The 22,242-nt window shown below is 36.7% G+C and overlaps 1 protein-coding gene and 1 pseudogene across 3 annotated transcripts in view; one reads left to right on the plus strand and one right to left on the minus strand.

The window, feature by feature from the left end:
• The window catches only part of GABRA3 (gamma-aminobutyric acid type A receptor subunit alpha3), a 307,132-nt gene that overhangs the window by 162,484 nt on the left and 122,406 nt on the right, over positions 1-22,242 (minus strand). For all 3 annotated transcript variants that reach the window (XM_058712480.1, XM_058712478.1, XM_058712477.1), the window contains one exon: positions 14,940-15,061. In XM_058712480.1, coding sequence (XP_058568463.1) covers positions 14,940-15,061 — 122 coding nt within the window. The remainder of the gene's footprint in view (positions 1-14,939; positions 15,062-22,242) is intronic.
• On the plus strand, positions 19,360-19,887 carry LOC131501948 (small ribosomal subunit protein eS24-like; annotated as a pseudogene).

Below are 22,242 nucleotides of genomic sequence, written 5' to 3' on the forward strand. Positions count from 1 at the left end.
AAGATGAACATTTCCACCCTCTAGCAAGAGAATTCTTCACTTATATTGCATTAAGAAATCGTCACATGATGGGAATATTTTTTTAACATCTTTGGACTACATAGATGAAGTCTATGTCTATCTCTCTGTCTCTCCCTCCTTTCCACCCTCTCTCCCTCTCTTCACATTGATTATAAAGAAAAAAAAAGGGTCACTGGCTATTTAAAGCAATTAATCAAATATACTCCAATATAAACCATAGTTCCACAAATACTTTAAAAATAGGATTTCAGGGGACAGCTGGGTGGCTCAGTCAGTTGGGTGTGCGACTTCAACTCAGGTCATGATCTTGCAGTCTGTGAGTTCGGGCCCCACGTTGGGCTCTGTGCTGACAGCTCAGAGCCTGGAGCCTGCTTCAGATTCTGTGTCTCCCTCTCTCTCTGTCCCTCCCATATTCATGCTCTGTCCCTCTCTCTAAATAAACGTTAGAAAGTTTAAAAATATGATTTTTTTAAGGTAAATATTATACCCCCTTCTGGCAACCATCAATTTGTTCTCTATAGTTAAGAGTTTGTTATTTTGATTTTGGGAATTGGTGGGATGGGTGAAATAGGTGAAGGGGATCAAGATTATACTTATCATGATGAGCACTGAGTAATGTATACAATTGTTGAATCACTATATGGTATACCTTAAACCAATATAACACTGTATACCAACTATACTGGAATTAAATTTTTTTTTAAAAAAAGTAAGTATTCTAAATTTTCATCTTTTGTGACTTTGGTGGACAAGTTTTTCTATATCACTTTTATGTACATTTTTATTCTGTTTCAATGGTATTCACACAGGCTAAGCTAGGATAAAAAGAGTAATTTAAACACCAAGTATTTTGGGAGAAAAATCATTAGAAAATTCTTTTATAAATAGCATTTGATTGACTTAAACAACTTGTTCTCAGCATATTTGACTTAATTCAACCAGTTTTTTCAAGTTAATTTGATTAAATAAATTCACTGTATATTCAAGATCTTTATTTTTTTAATTTAGGATATTTATTTCCTTTATCATCATTTAAAAATACGTATTTTATATTTGATCTATTACCAGACAGCAACATGCAGAAGAGTGAACATGGACCACTCTTTTTTTCTTGATGAGTCTGGCTAAGGGTTTATCAATTTTGTCTATCTTTTCAAAGAACAACTTTGTCATTTTACTGATTATTCTATTGATTTTTTAGATTTTGATTTCATTTATTTCTGTTCCTAATTATTTCTTTCCTTCTAATCACCTTGGGCTTTGTTTGTTCCTCTTTTCCAATTCCTTTAAATATAATTTGAGTTTTCTCTTATTTTTTAAGATAGGCCTGTATCACTATATATTTCTTTCTTAGAACTGCTTTCACTGTAATCCAAAGATTTTGGACCATTGTGGTTTTAAAAATGTTTTTAAGTTTATTTATTTATTTTGAGAGAGAAACAGAGCAAGCAGGGGAAAGGTAGAGAGGGAGAGGGAGAGAGAGAATCCCAAGCAGGCTCTGCAGTGTCAGCTCAAAACTCCATGTGGAACTCAAATTCACGAACTGTGAGATAATGACCTGAGCCACAACCAAGAGTTGGACACTTAGCAGACTGAGCTACCTAGGCACCACTGGACCATTGTGTTTTCATTTTCATTTGTCTCCATGTATTTGTTATTAATTACCTTTAATTGATTACTTAATTGACTCATCAGTTGTTTAGTTTCATGTTGTTTAGCCTGTATATATTTGTGTTTTTTTCCAGTTTTTTTTCTTGTGATTGATTTCTAGTTTCATATCATTATGGTTGGAAAAGATGCATGCTATGATTTCAATATTCCTAAATTTATTGAGTCTTGTTTGTGGCCTAACATGTGACCTATTCTGCAGCATGTTACATGTGTCCTTGAAAAGAATGTGTATTCTGTTGTTTTAGATTGATGTTACGTCCATCTGTGTAATGTGTCATTGAGAGACATTGCTTCCTTATTGGTTTTCTGCCTAGATGACCTATCCATTGATGTAAGTGGGATATTGAAGTCTCCTATTCTTATTGTATTGCCATCAATTTCTTTCTTTATGTTCATTAATACTTACTTCATGTATTTAGGTATTCCATTTTGGGGTATATAGATATTTATAATTTTTATATCCTCTTGCTGTATTGACTCTTTTATCATTATGTAATTCCCTTCTTTGTCTCTTATTACAGTCTTTGTTAAATTCTGTTTTGTCTGATATAAATACTGCTACCAGGCTTCTTTTTTTTTTTCATTTCTATTTGCATGGTAAATGTTCTTCCATCCCTTTACTTTCAATGTGTCTTTGGGTCTGAGATGGGTCTCTTATAGGCAGCATATAAATGGATACACTTTTTTAAAATCCATTCCACGACACTATGTCTTCTGATTCAAGTACTTAGGTCATTTACATTTAAAGTAATTACTGATAGGTAGGTACTTATTGTAATTTTTTAAATTTGTTTTCTGGTTCTTTTGTAGTTCTCTGTTCCTTTCTTCTCTTGCTCTCTTTTGTAGTGATTGAGCAGTTTCTGTAGTGTTCGGTTTGGCTTTTTTTTCTCCTTCTTTTCTTTTTTTAAAAATCTTTGGACCTGGAGGAAGATGGCGGCATAGGAGGATACTGGGCTCACCTTGTCTTGCTGATCGCATAGATTCCACCCACATCTGCGTAAATAACCCAGAAAACCGCCGGAAGACTAGCAGAATGGAATCTCCAGAGACAAGCGTAGACAAGAGGCCCATGGAAGAGGGTAGGAAGGGCAAAGAGGTGGTGTGCGCTACATGGACCGGTGGGAGGGGCAGCCCGCCCGGCAAGGCAGAGCCCCCGAGTCTGGCTTGCAAAAGCAGAGGGGCCGGACAGAATGAGTTCTGACATCCAGCGGGACTTAACATCTGGAATGTTATAAGTCAACAGCTCTGCTTGGAGAGTGGGAGGGCGAGAGGATGCTGGGAGGGAGAGTTGTTGAGCCCCGGAAGACAGCTCAGCTAAGTGGGGAACTAAGGCGCTGGCCAGTGCCATCTCCCTCTCCCATCCCCCAGCCGAAATCCCAAAGAGAACCAGTTCCCATCACCAAACTTGCTTCCACCGTGCACAAACACCCAACGCTGTGCTTCTGTGGATCCATCCCTCCGATGGGTCTGCCTGCCTCCCTCCTGGTGCTGCAGGGCCCCTTCAGCAGGGGACCACCAATGGGAAAGCAAGCTACACCTGCCCCTCCTGCCCCTGTTCACCTTGCGGATGCACCCTGGCTAATGTGCCAGATCCCATTGAAGCAGAACCACAAGACTGGCAGTGTGCAAGTAGCCCAGAAAGGGGCCACACAACTGCACAGTGAGTCCTGCCCCTGGGAGAGGGTAAGATAAGGTACACACCAGTCTGACTGTGGCCCCAGCTGTGGGCTGAGGGTAGACATCTGGTCTGACTGGGGCCCCACCCACCAACACAAGTTGCTCCAGACAGCACAGGGGAAGTGCCCTGCAGTTTGGAGCCACCTGGAGACTATGCAAAATGGTGAAATAGAAGAACTCTCCTCAAAAGAAACTCCAGGAAGTAGTGACAGCTAACAAACTGATCAAAAACTATTTAAGCATTATAACAGAACAATAATTTAAAATAATATTCATAAAATTAATCGCTGGGCTTGAAAAAAGTATAGAGGACAGCAGAGAATCTATTGCTACAGAGATCAAGGGACTAAGAAATAGTCATGAGGAGCTAAAAATGTTATAAATGAGGTGCAAAATAAACTGGAGGTGACCACAGCTCAGATTGAAGAGGCAGGGGAGAGAATAGGTGAATTAGAAGATAAACTTATGAAAAAAGAGGAAGCTGAGAAAAAGATTAAAAAAAAATCCAGGAGTCTGAGGGGAGAATTAGAGAACTAAGTGATGCAATCAAATGGAACAATATCCGTATTATAGGAATTCCAGAAGAGGAAGAGAGAGAGAAAGGGGCTGAAGGTGTACTTGAACAAATCATAGCTGAGAACTTCCCTGATCTGGGGAAGGAAAAAGGCATTAACATCCAAGAGGCACAGAGATCTCCCTTCAGACATAACTTGAATCTATCTTCTGCACAACATATCATAGTGAAACTGGAAAATACAAGGATAAAGAGAAAATACTGAAAGCAGCTAGGGATAAATAGGCTCTAACTTACAAAGAAAGACCCATAAGACTAGTGGCAGATCTAACTGCTGAAACTTGGCAGGCCAGAAAGGAATGGCAGGAAATCTTCAATGTGATGAACAGAAAAAAATATATACAACCAAGAATCCTTTATCCAGCAATCTGTCATTCAGAATAGAAGAAGAGATAAAGGTCTTCCCAAACAAACAAAACCTGAAAGAATTCATCACCACTAAACCAGCCCTACAAGTGCTCCTAAAGGGGATTCTGTGAGTGAAATGTTACAAGGACCACAAAGTACCAGAGACATCACTACAAGCATGAAACCAACAGACATCACAATGACTCTAAACCCATATCTCTCTATAATAACACTGAATGTCAATGGACTAAATGCACCAACCAAAAGATATAGGGTATGAGAATGGATAAAAACACAAGACCCATCTATTTGCTGTCTACAAGAGACTCATTTTAGACCTGAGGACACCTTCAGATTGAAAGTGAGGGGATGCAGAACTATTTATCATGCCACTGGGAGTCAAAAGAAAGCTGGAGTAGCCATACTTATATCAGACAAACTAGACTTTAAATTAAAGGCTGTAACAAGAGATGAAGAAGGGCATTATATAATAATCACAGGGTCTATCTGTCAAGAAGATCTAACAATTATAAATGTCTATGCACTGAATACGGGAGCCCCCAAATATGTAAAACAATTACTCACAAACATAAGCAACCTTATTGATAAGAATGTGGTAATTGCAGGGGACTTTGACACCCCACTCACAGCAATGGATAGATCATCTAGAAACATGGTCAGTAAAGAAACAAGGGCCCTGAATGATACATTGGATCAGATGGACTTGACAGATATATTTAGAACTCTGCATCCCAAAGCAACAGAATATACTTTCTTCTCAAGTGCACATGGAACATTCTCCAAGATAGATCACATACTGGGTCACAAAACAGCCCTTCATAAGTATACAAGAATTGAGATCATACCATGCATACTTTCAGACCACAATGCTATGAAGCTTGAAATCAACCACAGGAAAAAGTCTGGAAAACTTCCAAAAGCATGGAGGTTAAAGAACACCCTACTAAAGAATGGGTCAACCAGGCAATTAGAGAAGAAATTTAAAAATATATGGAAACAAACGAAAATGAAAAAACAACAATCCAAACGCTTTGGGATGCAGCAAAGGCAGTCCTGAGAGGAAAATACATTGTCATCCAGGCCTATCTCAAGAAACAAGAAAAATCCCAAATACAAAATCTGACAGCACACCTAAAGGAAATAGAAGCAGAACAGCAAAGGCAGCCTAAACCCAGCAGAAGAAGAGAAATAATAAAAATCAGAGCAGAAATAAACAATATAGAATCTAAAAAAACTGTAGAGCAGATCAACGAAACCAAGAGTTGGTTTTTTGAAAAAATAAACAAAATTGACAAACCTCTAGCCAGGCTTCTCAAAAAGAAAAGGGAGAGGACCCAAATAGGTAAAATCATGAATGAAAGTGGAATTATTACAACCAATCCCTCAGAAATACAAGCAATTATCAGGGAATACTATGAAAAATTATATGCCAACAAGCTGGACAGCCTGGAAGAAATGGACAAATTCCTAAGCACCCACACTCTTCCAAAACTCAAACAGGAAGAAATAGAAAACTTGAACAGACCCATAGCCAGCGAAGAAATTGAATCAATTATCAAAAATCTCCCAACAAATAAGAGTCCAGAACCAGATGGCTTCCTTGGGGAATTCTACCAGACAGTTAAAGCAGAGATAATACCTATCCTTCTCAAGCTGTTCCAAAAAATAGAAAGGGAATGAAAACCTCCAGACTCATTCTATGAAGTCAGCATTACTTTGATTCCTAAACTAGACAGAGACCCAGCAAAAAAAAAAAAAAAAAAAAAAAAAAAAAAAGAACTACAGGCCAATATCCCTGATGAATATGGATGTAAACATTCTTAACAAGATACTAGCAAATCAAATCAACAGCATATAAAAAGAATTATTCACCATAATCAAGTGGGATTCATTCCGGGGTGCAGGGCTGGTGCAACATTCACAAATAAATCAATGTGATACATCACATTCATAAAAGAAAAGAACCATATGATCCTGTCAATGCAGAAAAAGCATTTGACAAAATTCAGCATCCTGTCTTAATAAAAACCCTTGAGGAAGTCAGGATAGAAGGAACGTAATTAAACATCATAAAAGCCATTTATGAAAACCCACAGCTAATATCACCCTCAATGGGGAAAAACTGAGAGCTTTCCCCCTGAGATCAGGAACAAGACAGGGATGTCCACTCTCACCGCTGTTGTTTAACATAGTGTTGGAAGTGCTAGCATCAGCAGACAGCAAAAGGAAATCAAAGGCATCAAAATTGGCAAAGATGCCAATTCAAAGATGAAGTCAAGCTTTTACTTTTTGCAGATGACATGATATTATACAAGGAAAACCTGATAGACTCCACCCAAAGTCTGCTAGAACTGATACCTGAATGTAGCAAAGTTGCATGACACAAAAGCAATGTACAGAAATCAGTTGCATTCTTATACACTAATAATGAAGCAACAGAAAGACAAATAAAGAAACTGATCCCATTCACAATTGCACCAAGAAGTATAAAATACCTAGGAATAAATCTAACCAAATATGTAAAAGATCTGTATGCTGAAAACTATAGAAAGCTTATGAAGGAAATTGAAGAAGATATAAACAAATGGAAAAACATTCCATGCTCATGGGTTGGAAGAATAAATATTGTTAAAATGTCAATACTACCCAAAGCTATCTACATATTCAATGCAATCCCAATCAATTGCACTGGCATTCTTCTCAAAGCTAGAACAAGCAATCTTAAAATTTGTATGGAACCACAAAAAAACCCCAAATAGCAAAAGTAATATTGATGAAGAAGACCAAAGCAGGAGGCATCACAATCCCAGACTTTAGCCTCTACTACAAAGCCGTGATCATCAAGACAGCATGGTATTGGCACCAAAACAGACACATGGACCAATGGAATAGAATAGAAACCCCAGAATTTGACCCACAAAAGTATGGCCAACTAATTTTTGACAAAGCAGGAAAGAGCATCCAATGGAAAAGACAGTCTCTTTAACAAATGGTGCTGGGAGAACTGGACAGCAACATGCAGAAGGTTGAAACTAGACCACTTTCTGACACCATTCTCAAAAATTAACTCAAAATGGATGAAGGACCTGAATGTGAGACAGGAAACCATCAAAACCCTAGAGGAGAAAGCAGGAAAAAACCTGTCTGACCTCAGCTGTGGCAATTTCTTACTTGACACATCTTCAAAAGCAAGGGAATCAAAAGCAAAAATGAACTATTGGGACCTCATGAAGATAAAAACCTTCTGTACTGCAAAGGAAACAATCAACAAAACTAAAAGGCAACCAATGGAATGGGAAAAGATATTGGCAAATGACATATTGGACAAAGGGCCAGTATCCAAAATCTATAAAGAACTCACCAAACTCTACACATGAAAAACAAATAATCCAGTGTAGAAATGGGCAGAAGACACGAATAGACACTTTTACAAAGAAGACATCCAGATGGCCAACAGGCACATGAAAAGATGCTCAACGTCGCTCCTCATCAGGGAAATACAAATCAAAGCCACACTGAGATACCACCTCACGCCAGTCAGAGTGACTAAAATGAACAAATCAGGAGACTATAGATGCTGGAGAGGATGTTGGGAAACGGGAACCCTCTTGCACTATTGGTGGGAATGCAAACTGGTGCAGCCACTCTGGAAAACAGTGTGGAGTTTCCTAAAAAAAATGAAAAATATATCTACCCTATGACTCAGCAATAGCACTGCTAGGAATTTACCCAAGGGATACAGGAGTGCTGATGCATAGGGGCACTTGTACCCCAATGGTTATAGCAGCACTCCCAATAATCAAGTTATGGAAAGAGCTTAAATGTCCATCAACTGATGAATGGATAAAGAAATTGTGGTTTATATACACAATGGAATACTACGTGGCAATGAGAAAGAATGAAATATGGCCCTTTGTAGCAACGTGGATGGAACTGGAGAGTGTGATGCTAAGTGAAATAAGTCATACAGAGAAAGACAGATACCATATGTTTTCACTCTTATTTGGATCCTGGGAAACTTAACAGAAGACCAAGGGGGAGGGGAAGGAAAAAAAAAGGTTAGAGAGGGAGGGAGGGAGCCAAAACATAAGAGACTCTTAAAAACTGAGAACAAACTGAGGGTTGATGGGGGGTGGGAGGAAGGGGAGGGTGGATGATGGGTATTGAGGAAGGCACCTGTTGGGGTGAGCACTGTTATTTGACAATAAATTTCATATTAAAAATTTTAATGTTTATTTTTGAGAGAGAGAGAGAGAGTGACCAGGGTGGGGAAAGGGAGAGACAGGGAGACAAAGGATCCAAAGTGGACTCCTTGTTGAGAATGGAAAGCCCGATGCAGGGCTCAATCTCACAAATTGCGAGATCATGACCTGAGCTCAAGTCAGACGCTCAACCGACTGAGTCATCTAGGTGCCCCTCTTTATTATCTGTGTCTATTAGGGGTTTTGGGTTTGTGGTTGCCATGAGGTCCATATACAACATCCTAAGTATATAGCAGTCTATATTAAGTTGATGGTCATTTAAGGTCAAACATATTCTAAAAGAAAAACTCTGCTTTTCTTTTTTACTTCCTCCTCCATGATTTATGTATATGCTGTTATATTTCACATGTTTTATTCATAATTTTATTATGTCTAATTATGGCCATTTCTTTTCCACTTAAGTCTCTTTAACATTTCTTGTAGGGGTAGTTTAGTGGTGATAAACTCTTCTGACTTTTGTTTTCTGGAAAACTCTTGATCTCTCCTTCAATTCTGTATAATAACTTTGTGAGGTAGAGTATTCTTGGTTATAGGATATATTTTTTCTTTCAACACTTTGAATATATCATGCCAGTGACTCTAATTTGGGCAAGGCACTGCTGAGAGTACTGTGGGCTCTAGTGTCCTTGACCTGGCTTGTGGGGCAGTGGTCTATGCTGAAATATGTGAGCTGAGGAAATTTGGGGCTGCTACCATTATCCCTCCATCAAACATTTGGTAACTAAAGTGGGGTTGTTCCTCAGAGAAAAGTATGCCATTGTTCTCACTCTCAGAATCAGAGACATGTCTAAGGGATTTTTTGCCCAATTGATTCATGCAATTTATTATATTGTTACCTCTTCTTTTTTTTCTGGTTTCTTAAGTGAAGACTTGGGGCACTGATTTAAGGTTAATATTTTCTGAGATACCCATCTAGTGTTATCAGCTTTCCTATTATCACCGCTTTATGACATATTTTTTATTCAATTGAAAACGTTTTGCATTTTCTTTTGAGTTCTTCTTTGACTCATGGTTTAATTAGCATTGTATTATTTAGTTCCCAAATACACTGAGATTTTCCAGATATTCACTTTCTAATTTTTCCCACTGTGGTGAGAGAACATACTTTGCATGCTGTAAGTTCTTTTAATTTTTTTATGATAAAGAATATGGTCTATTTTTGTAAAGGTTGTAGGCATATTTGAAAAGGATGTATATTCTGCTGTTGTTGATTGGAATGTTGTATAAATGCCACTCAAGTCAAGTTGGTTGATACTGTGGTTCCTGTTTCTACTACCTTTACCTATTTTCTGTCTACTGTTACATTGCTTATTGAGAAAGGAGTGTTGAAATCTCTACTATAACTAAAGATCATATCTTTCTCCTTTCAGTTCTCAATCTTTGTCACATGTGGTTAGATGCTCTGTGATTAGGTACATAAATATTTAGGATCATTATGTACTCTTAATGAATTGACCCCTTTGTTATAAAATGGTCCTCTTTATTGCTAACAATATTTTTTGCTCTAATATTTTCTTTTTCTGATATTAAAATAGCTACTCCAATCTTCTTTTAATTAGTGTTAGCATGGTGTACCATTTTCCATACTTTTACTTTTATTTACAGCTTTATATTTAAGGTGGGTTTCTCTCAGTAATTTTGCATCCTGATTTTTAAAAAATACGATTTGACCATCTCTGCCTTTAAAAATGGATCCTAAAGACTGCTGAGGTGATTCAGTTGGTTAAGTGTCTAACTCCTGGTTTTAGCTCAGGTCATGATCTCACAGTTCATGGGTTCGAGCCCCACATCAGGATCTGCGCTGACAGCACGGAACCTGCTTGGGCTTCTCCCTCTCTCTTTCTCTCTCTCTGCCCCTCTGATCACGTTTTCTCTCTCTCTCAAAATAAATAAATATTTAAAAATAAAATGGATGTTTAAATTATTTATATTTAATGTAATGATTCATATGGTTGTTCTTACTTTTCTATTTGTTTCATCTTTTTTTACATTTTCTTCTTTTTCTGCCTTATCAACCAACTATTTCTATTATTACATTTTTATAACCTTTTTTGCTTTATTAGCTATAATTTTTCTTTAAGTTCTATAGCACACTTCCTTATCACAATCTGCCAACAAGTAATATTATATCATGCCATGTACAGTATAAAAACCTTTCAACAGTACATTTCTATTTCATTTTCTCCTGGCCTCTGTGCTATTGTTGTCATACATTTTCCTCATATATATATTTTAAGCCACATAATACACTGTCATTATTTTTGCTTTAGTAGTCATTTATCATTTAAATAGATTGGGGAAAAAACTGCTTTATATTTACCCACACAGTTTTTTATTTGTGTTGCTCTTCCTTCCTTTCTATAGATCCTTATTTCTATCTGGCATTGTTTTCCTTCTGCCTGACGTATTTTCATTTACATTTCTTGTAGTACAGACATGCTGATGAATTTTTCAGCTTCTAGTGTCTGAAAAAGTATTCATTTTGCCTATATGTTTAAAGTACATTAACTCTGGTTACAGAATTCTAGATTGACAGTTTTTTTCCAGTACTTCAAAGCTGTCACTAACTACATTCTTGCTTGCTTATTTCTGACAAGAAGCAAAATTGTTCCTCTGTACATAATGTTTATTTTTCCTTCCAATATTTTACTTAAATTCAAGTTACTTAATATAAAGTGTAGTACTGGTTTCAGGGATAGAATTTAGTGATTCATCACCTACATATAACACCCAATGCTCATCATAACAAGTGCCCTCCTTAATGTCTATCACCCAGTTAAGCCCTTTGCCCAACCCACATACCCTCTAGCAAGCCTCAGTTTGTTCTCTATAGTTAACAGTATTTTATGGTTTGCTGCCCTCTCCCATTTTATTTTATTTTATTTTATTTTAATTTTATTTTATTTTTCCTTCTTTTCCCTTATGTTCATCTGTTTTGTTTCTTAAATTCCACATATGAGTAAAATCATATGGTATTTGTCTTTCTCTGACAGATTTATTTCACTTAGTATAATGCACTCTAATTCCACCCATGTCATTGCAAATGGAAAGATTTCATTCCTTTTGATGGATGAGTAATATTTTATTGTATACCACATCTTCTTTATTCATTCATCAGTTGATGGAAATTTGGGCTCTTTCCATAGTTCGGCTATTGTTGATAATGCTTCTATAAACACTGGGGTGCAAGTACCCCTTTAAATCAGTGTTTTTATATCCTTTGGATAACTACCTAGTAGTGCAATTGCTGGGTCATGGGGTAGTTCCATTTTTAACCTTTTCAGGAACTTCCATACAGTCTTCCAGAATGGCTGTACCAGTTTGCATTCCCACCAGCAGGGTAGAAGTGTTCTCCTTTCTCCACATCCCCACCAACATTTGTTGTTTCCTTAGGGTAGTTCTATTTTTAACCTTTGCTGGAATCTCCATACTGTCTTCCAGAGTGGCTGCTCCAGTTTGCATTCCCACCAACAGGGTAGAAGTGTCTCCATTTCTCCACATCCTCACCAACATTTGTTGTTTCCTAACTTGTTAATTTTAGCCACAATGTTTTGTTTTACTCTGTTTGCTTTGAAGATGTTCTCTTTATATGAAGGGGAGCAGAAAATTTATTTGAAAAAAATGGTCAAAAACATTCTAAATTTGATAAAAGTTTTAATTCTCTCAAACCAAGAAGGTCAACAAATAAGAAATGTGAGTAGGGGTGCCTGGGTAGCTCAGCCAGTTAAGCATCCGACTTTGGCTCAGGTCATGATCTTGCAATTCCTGGGTCTGAGCCCCACATTGGGCTCTGTGCTGACAGCTTAGGGCTTGGATCCTGCTTTGGATTCTGTGTCTCCCTCTCTTTCTGCCCCTACCCCACTCTCACTCTGTCTCTCTCTATCTCTCTCTCTCAAAAATAAATAAAACATTAAAAAATAAGAAGCATGAATAAAATTTCACAAAGGGATATGATCAAATAGCTTAAAACTAGTGATAAAGGTAAATCTGGTCCCTGTTACTCTATGTTATCCAGAAGCCAAAAGCTCCACCCATATTTTTCATGGGTAGTCAAATTCTACATGTCTACAACCAATTAACTTCCACCTACTCCCCTGCTTTCTTTGTTCCAAGCACACTTCAAAAGAAACAGAATAAAACAAAATAGTACTGTCCCTCTTCCAACGTCCCTTATTGTAGAAAGTAGCACCACTCAGTCATCCATGCCAACAACCTAGAAGTTATCTTTTTCTCCCTCCTTTTACCAGCCCCATAATTTAATCAGTCACCAAATTCTCTACATTCCCACAGCCATCACTTTCATCCTGGACAACTGCAATTGATTTGTAACTGGTCTTCTATTCCTCAGGAATATTGCCCTGATCCAATCATTATTTATACCAAAGCAAGTGTCATACATCCTTCATCTAAAAACAACAACAACAAAAACTGCAAACATATCTTCAACTTTACTTAATAAGTGAGTTTATTATAATGGTATGGATATAGTAATTCCAACACCATTTTATGTATTTTGTAGGACCAAGAAAATGAGTAAATCAATGAATGCTGTGTTGAACTGAACTTAATGGTATCAGTACAAACTCATTATACACGCACACACACATATTTGTACATATGTATGTGTGTGTATGTATATATAGAAATATATACAGGTATGTGTATATATTATGTGTGTCTATATACACACACACACACAATATCCACATGTTATATATATATATATATATATATATATATGTAAATACATATGAATATACATTAAATTTTTAATTTTTTTTATTTTCTAATTCTGTCTGATGAAAGTTTCTAAAAGCAATGACACCCTACTAGCAATGAATACACCTAGCACTCAGAAGTTGAACTTTAAATATACTGTAATTTCCCACAAAAAATGTGCCATGTCTTCTTGGAAAAAGTGGCTGCTTCCTGGGAAGGGAATAAGGGAAAATTACAAGATAAATATGGAATATACTGTTATGCCAAAAAGTAAAAAGGTGCCCCAAATATGTGAAGAACAGATCAAAAGGAAACAGAAGCCAGCTTGAATAGGCTTCTGCTAGGCAAATATGGAAAATTATGGACACAAATTCTAATTAAAATGAATAATATTAATGGATTACAATTCATTGAATAAAATATGAATCCATATGTTCATGATAATAGTTACCTAATTAAAGAGAAGGGTTTTTTTCCTTACAATAGAATACCATCTAATAAATATAGAGGAATAATACATTTAGAAAATCACCATTTGCAACCATAACAGTTATTATTCATGTAAGAATATTTAATAGTTACTATAATGATTGCATGCAACCTGAATTAGGAATATAATAATCTCAAAGTACTTCCTCACAAATTACTTATAGATTATAAACTCAAAAAAAAGTGATTTTAAAGTGGAATAACTGTGAACATCAAAGTGAACATTACCAATAATGGGCCAAATAGACATCATATCCCTTTTGGAAAAATGCACTAAAAAGATATGATTAAATCTGTGTATTTCCTCTAAAAATGAATAAGGAAAATCTAATGCCATGAAAGACAAAGAAAATATGAGTAAATTATACCAAATTATAGGCTGAATATATGTGAAAATAAATGCTATGCATAATCCTGGTTTGAATCCTATATCAATGGAAAATGCTATATAGAACACTTTTGGGACAAGTGGCAAAAATTGAATATCAACTACAGATCAGAACACAGTATAATGTCAGGTTACATTTTCTGAATTTATAATTGCATTGTAATTTTGTAAATTAATTTATTTGTTCTAAGGAAAAGCACATTGAAGTATTTAGGGACAAAGGGGTACGATATCTGCAACTAGTTCTCAAATGGTTCAGGAAAAAATCAAACTCATACATTTGCATACTTGCCATTTAATTATAGCCCATGATGTACTCTGATGCATTTATCTCATTGTGATCATATGGCTAATGATACTAAACTAATGGCCAACCAAGATCCCACCTAGCCAGCAGGTTGCTCCTCATTGGAAGTTCAGGCTGACATGTGCTGAGGGTTTTGAGAGCAAAGGTATGTTTCCCAGATATGCCGGGGCCAAGCCTCCCATTTAGACAGGGATTGGTCTTTTGATACCAGAAATGGGCTTTGTCAAATATTAGTGTAAAATACATTACATGCATTTAGCTAAGTGAAATTCAGAATTTTCCAAAACCATACCAGAGAGATTGACCATTGAAATGAAAGGTTAGAACTAATGTCTACTGCTCAGAGGGAAGAAACTTAACTTTACACTAAACCCATTGGTCAAGGGAGTGCTGAAGTTACCTTAAGAATCTTTCTTTTTAGATAACAATAGCCAAGAAAGGGATTTTAAAATAGTAACTGACCTCCAAGACCAGGTCGCAGCCGGTTGTCATAGCCATCTAGAAGACGATCTAAGATTCTGGTAAATATAGTGATGTTGTCAGTGCTGTCATCAGGAATATCTGGGGCGTGCTTAGGAGAGAGCCTGCGACAGTGGAAGAAACAGAGATGGAAAATAATAGTTCTTAATAGAAAACACTTGCATGTGTAAACACTTTAAAACAATTTCAATCAATAGACTGGGCCAACTAAATAGACCTGTATCTTAACCAAATCAGCACTTCCTACTTGCTATGATGATTACCTGTGTAAAAGGCAGACAGTGGTCACTATACTTGAGCTCTTACTATAGCATTGACAAGAGATTTATCAAACATGTGCTCCAGCCCCGACTCAAAAGTGGAGAAATGCAAGCAGAAATTGTTAATACAATGTTCTGGGGAACAGTCGGTGGCATAAAGTTATACATCAAATTTTGGTGCATGAACGAACAGTCCTCAAAGTTAAAAAAGAAAAATTGTGTTACAAAGAACTTACCCCACTTCTGGCTGAGAGAAGCATAAGTTCACAGAACAATAGAATCAGACTGTTGGCGTGTGTTTATTCTACCTACCCACCACCTTATGGAGATAGGGTAACAAAACAATAGTACTCCATTAAATGTTAAAGCTACGGGGACTCTTAAGAGATTCCTTAATTTTGCTCATTTTATACATGGAGAAATAAGCTCAAAGAGGGCACCATCAAATTTGCCCACAAATTTGAAATTTGAAAGGCAGAAATAGGACTAGAATCCAAGTTTTCTGATTTTCTAGTGACCCTCAGCTACCTCCTGCTTCTCCAGTTTGGATGCCTTCTGTAAACCTTTCCAAGTACTAGGCACTTTGCTAACCACCTACTCAGACCCAGGTTTACTGATACTCTCACTTTATGAGGAGGGTCTTGTTGTGGTTTGACAGGACTAAAAATGAAACTCTCTGGGTAGTTTAAGAGAAAAGGGGATATAACTAAAGAGATGGCTGTTTCCAAGGATCAAAAAGCATGGTATAGAATCAACTAATAAACTAGGAGTCAGAAATCCTGGATTCTACTGCCAGCTGTATTCATGAATTAAAGTAGATAATGAAGCAAGATACAATACTGTATCTCCTTAAGTCTGTTTTCACCATTCCTACCTTGGACCCAGAAGGTTTCCATTAATAGGTATAACTGTTCCTAGCATCCAATTAGTCAAATTGATAAAAAACATAAGAAGGGCACCCGGGTGGCTCAGTCAGTTGAGCAACCAAATCTTGGTTTTGGCTCAGGTCATGATCTCACAGTAGTGAGATCGAGCCCTACATTGGGCATGGAGTCTGCTTAAGATTCTCTCTTTCTCCTCCTGCCCCTCTCCTCTGTTCTTTCTCTCAATAAATAAATAGATAAATAAATAAATAATAAATACATACATACATACATACATACATAAGATAATAGTTGAGAAGGAGTCATAAGAGAGAGTCAGTATGTCTTCCCACAAATATATATTCTTAGTGGCAAGAAAAGTTCATTTTATTTTTAAAAAGACCTGAGAAAAATCTACAGAATAGAAACATCAAAATTGAATGGTCCTCACTCTAAACTGCCATTCTCCAGCAGATAACTTTGAAAAAGTCATTTTGGACCTCAACTTCCTTAATTCATAAATCTAATTCAATTCACTTAATTATTCAATACATCTTTATTGAGAATCAACTATGTGCCTCTACTTTGGGTACTGTGATAGAGCATAATAAAGATAAAACAAGGTGAGTAATCTTTTCCCTGATTACAGGGTTGCTGAGGGAATCAAATGATAAAATAGTTACACATGGAAGGAAAAAGAGACCTAAGCTTAAAAAGTCTAGAGACATGTATTTGAATTTTTTAGTGTGACCATAGGAAAGTCATATAACACCTCTAATAATAGCTTTCTCATATTTCAAATTAAAATAACTTCACAGATAGATTGTATTAACATTAAATAATATATTAAAATTGTCAGGCTTAATGTTTAATATGTGGAAGTATTCAAAGTTTGTTTTCTCTTTTTTGAAATAGTACTGTATGCACTTGAATGCATTATTCAAATGCAAATAGTAACAAATATATTGGCACACCCATCAACCAAAACCCAAAAAGAAAACTTTGGCCAGAGAGGCACTGGAACCCAGTGAAAAGTAGAGATGATTGGCTGGTTTAGTGGACAGAGCACTAGAAGTGATACAAATACCTTACTGGGAAGGGGCTGGGGGGGATAAGGGAACTATAGCACAGGGCTAACAAACTGGCATTAATATGCTAAAGAGATAAATACAGACAACCTTCAGGTGACAGCTCAATACACCAATATTCTGAATTGGTCTTACATGGGCTGTGGAGAGAGAGGCTCAATTGATTTTGTGCACACCACTTTTTCATTATCCTTCAACCGTCACTGTGGGGACTCTTAGCTGTGATTAGCCTAATTTGATTTCTAGGAAATAGGTCAACAAATTGTATGAAAAACAATTTCTTGGATTACTGAAAGCAGATAGAAAGGAGAATTCTCACAGAGTCATAGATGAGGTATAAAGGGCTTCAGAAATTATTTACTCCAGGTGGATTGATAGATGGGAATTCTAAAGCCCATGAACATAATTTTTAACCACCCTGAATGTTAATGGAAAAGCTAAGATTTGGGACCAGAATTCTTGAATATGAGGCCAATACACTATGCCACCTCTCTTACTAAAATACTAACTTCCATGACAATGCATTTCCATTCATTGCTGTTGTGTTAATTATGCTAGCAGCATTCTACACTAATAATTTTTAAACTTTTAAGTAAAAAAAAAATCAATGCTAAATATCACTCTAATACAAATTTCAATAGATTTCTCTATGATTTTGCCCTTGGTTACTGCTATTGTTTTTCTCCTAATGTGCACTACATTATTTCATGGGGAACTGGAACATGGTTTAATCTAGAACCCAAGTCAGAACTCTCTTCTTCAATAACTCAACTGCAACAAGCTAAAAATGCTCTAGTTTGTTCCAATCCAAAGAAGTTTGGGAGAACAACAAAGAATCATGGTATATCAGGATTATGGGAGAGCCTTAGAGATCACATATATTTTTTTTTCATTTTACAGATGAAACACATAAGACACTGATGAGAGGAAGAAATTGTTCAAAGCCACATACTTATTAGGTTGATAAAACTGATGCACCCATGACTGTTTTGCCTCATCTCTGTTATTACCAGTTGGATTTAACATCAATAATCCATTATTTAAACATTAAAATCATGTTACTAATATACTATGTGTAGGTAAGGTTGATTTAGTCATTTTTTTAGTTCTAAACATGGAATAGTGGTAAGTCCATAGGATTAGGGTCAAATGAACAGTTTTAGTCCTGGCCTTGCAAATAAATGATTGTGTAACATATTTCCTCATAAGATGGGGATAATGATTTCCTACCTTATAAAGTTTATGGAAGAAATAAGTAAATAAGACAATGAACAAAAATTCACTTTGCAAATGGTAAAGCACCATATACATTGAGGGTTGTTCATTCCTTTCTCTGCCTCTCCCCCCCAAAAAAAAACTTCTGAAAATGTAATGAGACACTTTTGAAAGACAGGCACTTTTTGTACACATTTTTGTGTGGACATAGGTTTCCATTTCTCTTGGGGAGATATCTATGGGTAGAAATGCTAAGTCATAGGGTTATTCTGTTAAACCTTTTTAAAAACATTTCTTTTTAACTGAAGTGATATTCACATAAAATTAACCAGTTTAAAGTGAACAATTCAGTGGCATTCAATACATTCACAATGTTGGGAAACTACCACCTCTACATAAATCTAAAAAATTTTCATCACCCCAGAAGAAAATCCTGTAAACATTAAGCACATGCTTGTTATTCTCTCTGTCCTGCAGCCCCTGGCAACCACCAATCTGCATTCTATTTCTATGGATTTAGCCATTCAAGATATTTCATATAAATGTTATCATACAATATGTAGTCTTTTGTGTCTGGCTTCTTTCACTTAACATGTTTTCCAGGTTCATCCACATTATAGCATATTTCAGTACTCCATTTTTGAGGCTGAATAATATTCTATTATATGTATATACCACAATTTGCTTATTAGGCACTCATCTGTTAATGGATATTTATGCGTTTTCTACCTTTTGGCCATTGTGAATATTGATGCTCTGAAAATGAGTGTACAATTCTTCTTGGTATTCACCTAGTAGTGAAATTGCTGGGTCATATGAAAATGCCATGTTTACCTTTTTGAAGAAGTGGCAAACTGTTTCCCATAGTAGCTGCACCATTTTCCATTCCCACCAGCTATATAAAAGGGATCCAATTTCTCCAAGTCTTTGCCAATGCTTCTTACTTTCCCTCTTTTTTAAAATAAACTTATGTATTTTTTTTTCCTCCCTGGCTGCCTAAAGCTCGACCGCCATCATGAATGACACAGTAACTATCCGGACCAGGAAGTTCATGACCAACCGACTACTTCAGCGGAAACAGATGGTCATCGATGTTCTTCACCCCGGAAAGACAACAGTACCTAACAGAAATTCGGGAAAAACTAGCCAAAATGTACAAGACCACACCAGATGTCATCTTTGTATTTGGATTCAGAACCCATTTTGGAGGTGGCAAGACAACTGGCTTTGGCATGATTTATGATTCCTTGGATTATGCAAAGAAAAATGAACCCAAACATAGACTTGCACGACATGGCTTGTATGAGAAGAAAAAGACGTCGAGAAAACAGCGGAAGGAACGCAAGAACCGAATGAAGAAAGTCAGGGGAACTGCAAAAGCTAATGTTGGTGCTGGCAAAAAGTGAGCTGGAGATTGGACAACAGAAGGAGTAAAGATGCTTCAGGGACTATCTGGCGTTTGTGCAGATTTTTCATGAGAGGATTAATAAACTAAGAACTTTTATGTGAAAAAAAAACTTATGTATTTAAATTCAAGTTTGTTTTTTTAATTTTTTTATTATATGAAATTTATTGTCAAATTAGTTTCCATACAACACCCAGTGCTCATCCCAAAAGACGCCCTCTTCAAAGCCCATCACCTACCCTTCCCTCCCTCCCACCCCCCATCAACCCTCAGTTTGTTCTCAGTTTTGAAGAGTCGCTTATGCTTCGGCTCTCTCTCTGACTCTAACCTCTTTTTTTTCATTTTTTTTTTCTTTCACCTCCCCCATGGGTTTCTGTTAAGTTTCTCAGGATCCACATAAGAGTGAAAACATATGGTATCTGTCTTTCTCTGTATGGCTTATTTCACTTAGCATCACACTCTCCAGTTCCATCCACGTTGCTACAAAGGGCCATATTTCATTCTTTCTCATTGCCACGTAGTACTCCATTGTGTATATAAACCACAATTTCTTTATCCATTCATCAGTTGATGGACATTTAGGCTTTTTCCACAATTTGGCTATTGTTGAGAGTGCTGCTACAAACATTGGGGTACAAGTGCCCCTATGCATCAGTACTCCTGTATCCCTTGGGTAAATTCCTAGCAGTGCTACTGCTGGGTCATAGGGTAGGTCTATTTTTAATTTTCTGAGGGACCTCCACACTGTTTTCCAGAGTGGCTGCACCAGTTTGCATTCCAACCAACAGTGCAAGAGGGTTCCTGTTTCTCCACATCCTCTCCAGCATATAGTCTCCTGATTTGTTCATTTTGGCCACTCTGACTGGCGTGAGGTAATATCTGAGTGTGGTTGTGATTTGTATTTCCCTGATGAGGAGCAACGTTGAGCATCTTTTCATGTGCCTGTTGGCCATCCGGATGTCTTCTTTAGAGAAGTGTCTATTCATGTTTTCTGCCCATTTCTTCACTGGATTATTTGTTTTTTGGGTGTGGAGTTTGGTGAACTCTTTATAGATTTTGGATACTAGCCCTTTGTCCGACATGTCGTTTGCCAATATCTTTTCCCATTCCGTTGGTTGCCTTTTAGTTTTGTTGGTTGTTTCCTTTGCTGTGCAGATTTTTATCTTCATGAGGTCCCAATAGTTCATTTTTGCTTTTAATTCCCTTGCCTTTGGGGAAGTGTCAAATAAGAAATTGCTGTGGCTGAGGACAGAGAGGTCTTTTCCTGCTTTCTCCTCTAGTGTTTTGATGGTTTCCTGTCTCAGATTAAAGTACTTAATCCATTTTGAGTTAATTTTTGTGAATGGTGTAAGAAAGTGGTCTAGTTTCATTCTCATGTAAGTTGCTGTCCAGTTTTCCCAGCACCATCTGTTAAAGAGACTGTCTTTTTTCCATTGGATATTCTTTCCTGCTTTGTCAAAGATTAGTTGGCCATACTTTGGGGGTCTACTTCTGGGGATTCTATTCTATTCCATTAGTCTATGTGTCTGTTTTGGTGCCAATACCATGCTGTCTTGATGCTTACAGCTTTGTAGTAGAGGCTAAAGTCTGGGATTGTGATGCCTCCTGCTTTGGTCTTCTTCTTCAAAATTACTTTGGCTATTTGGGACTTCTGTGGTTCTATATGAATTTTAGGACTGTTTATTCTAGCTTCGAGAAGAATGCTGGTGTAATTTTGATTGGGATTGCACTGAATATGTAGATAGCTTTGGGTAGTATTGACATTTTGACAATATTTATTCTTCCAACCCATGACCATGGAATGTTTTTCCATTTCTTTATATCTTCTTCAATTTCCCTCATAAGCTTTCTATAGTTTTCAGCATACAAATCTTGTACATCTTTGGTTAGATTTATTCCTAGGTATTGTATGCTTCTTGGTGCAATTGTGAATGGGATCAGTTTCTTTCTTTGTCTTTCTGTTGCTTCATTATTAGTGTATAAGAATGCAATTGATTTCTGTACATTGATTTTATCCTGCAACTTTGCTGAATTCATGTATTAGTTATAGCAGACTTTTGGTGGAGTCTGTCGGATTTTCCATGTATGTTATCATGTCATCTGCAAAAAGTGAAAGCTTAACTTCATCTTTGCCAATTTTGATGCCTTTGATTTCCTTTTGTTGTCTAATTGCTAATACTAGCACTTCCAACACTATGTTAAATAACAGCGGTGTGAGTGGACATCCCTCTCGTGTTCCTGATCTCAGGGGGAAAGCTCTCAGTTTTTTCCCCATTGAGGATGATATTAGCTGTGGGCTTTTCATAAATGGCTTTTATGATGTTTATGTATATTCCTTCTATCCCGACTTTCTCGGGGGTTTTTATTAAGAAAGCATGCTGAATTTTGTCAAATGCTTTCTCTGCATTGATTGACAGGGTCATATGGTTGTTATCTTTTCTTTTATTAATGTGA

Source organism: Neofelis nebulosa, chromosome X (genome assembly GCF_028018385.1).
Source record: "Neofelis nebulosa isolate mNeoNeb1 chromosome X, mNeoNeb1.pri, whole genome shotgun sequence".
Classification (NCBI taxonomy): Eukaryota; Metazoa; Chordata; class Mammalia; order Carnivora; family Felidae; genus Neofelis; species Neofelis nebulosa.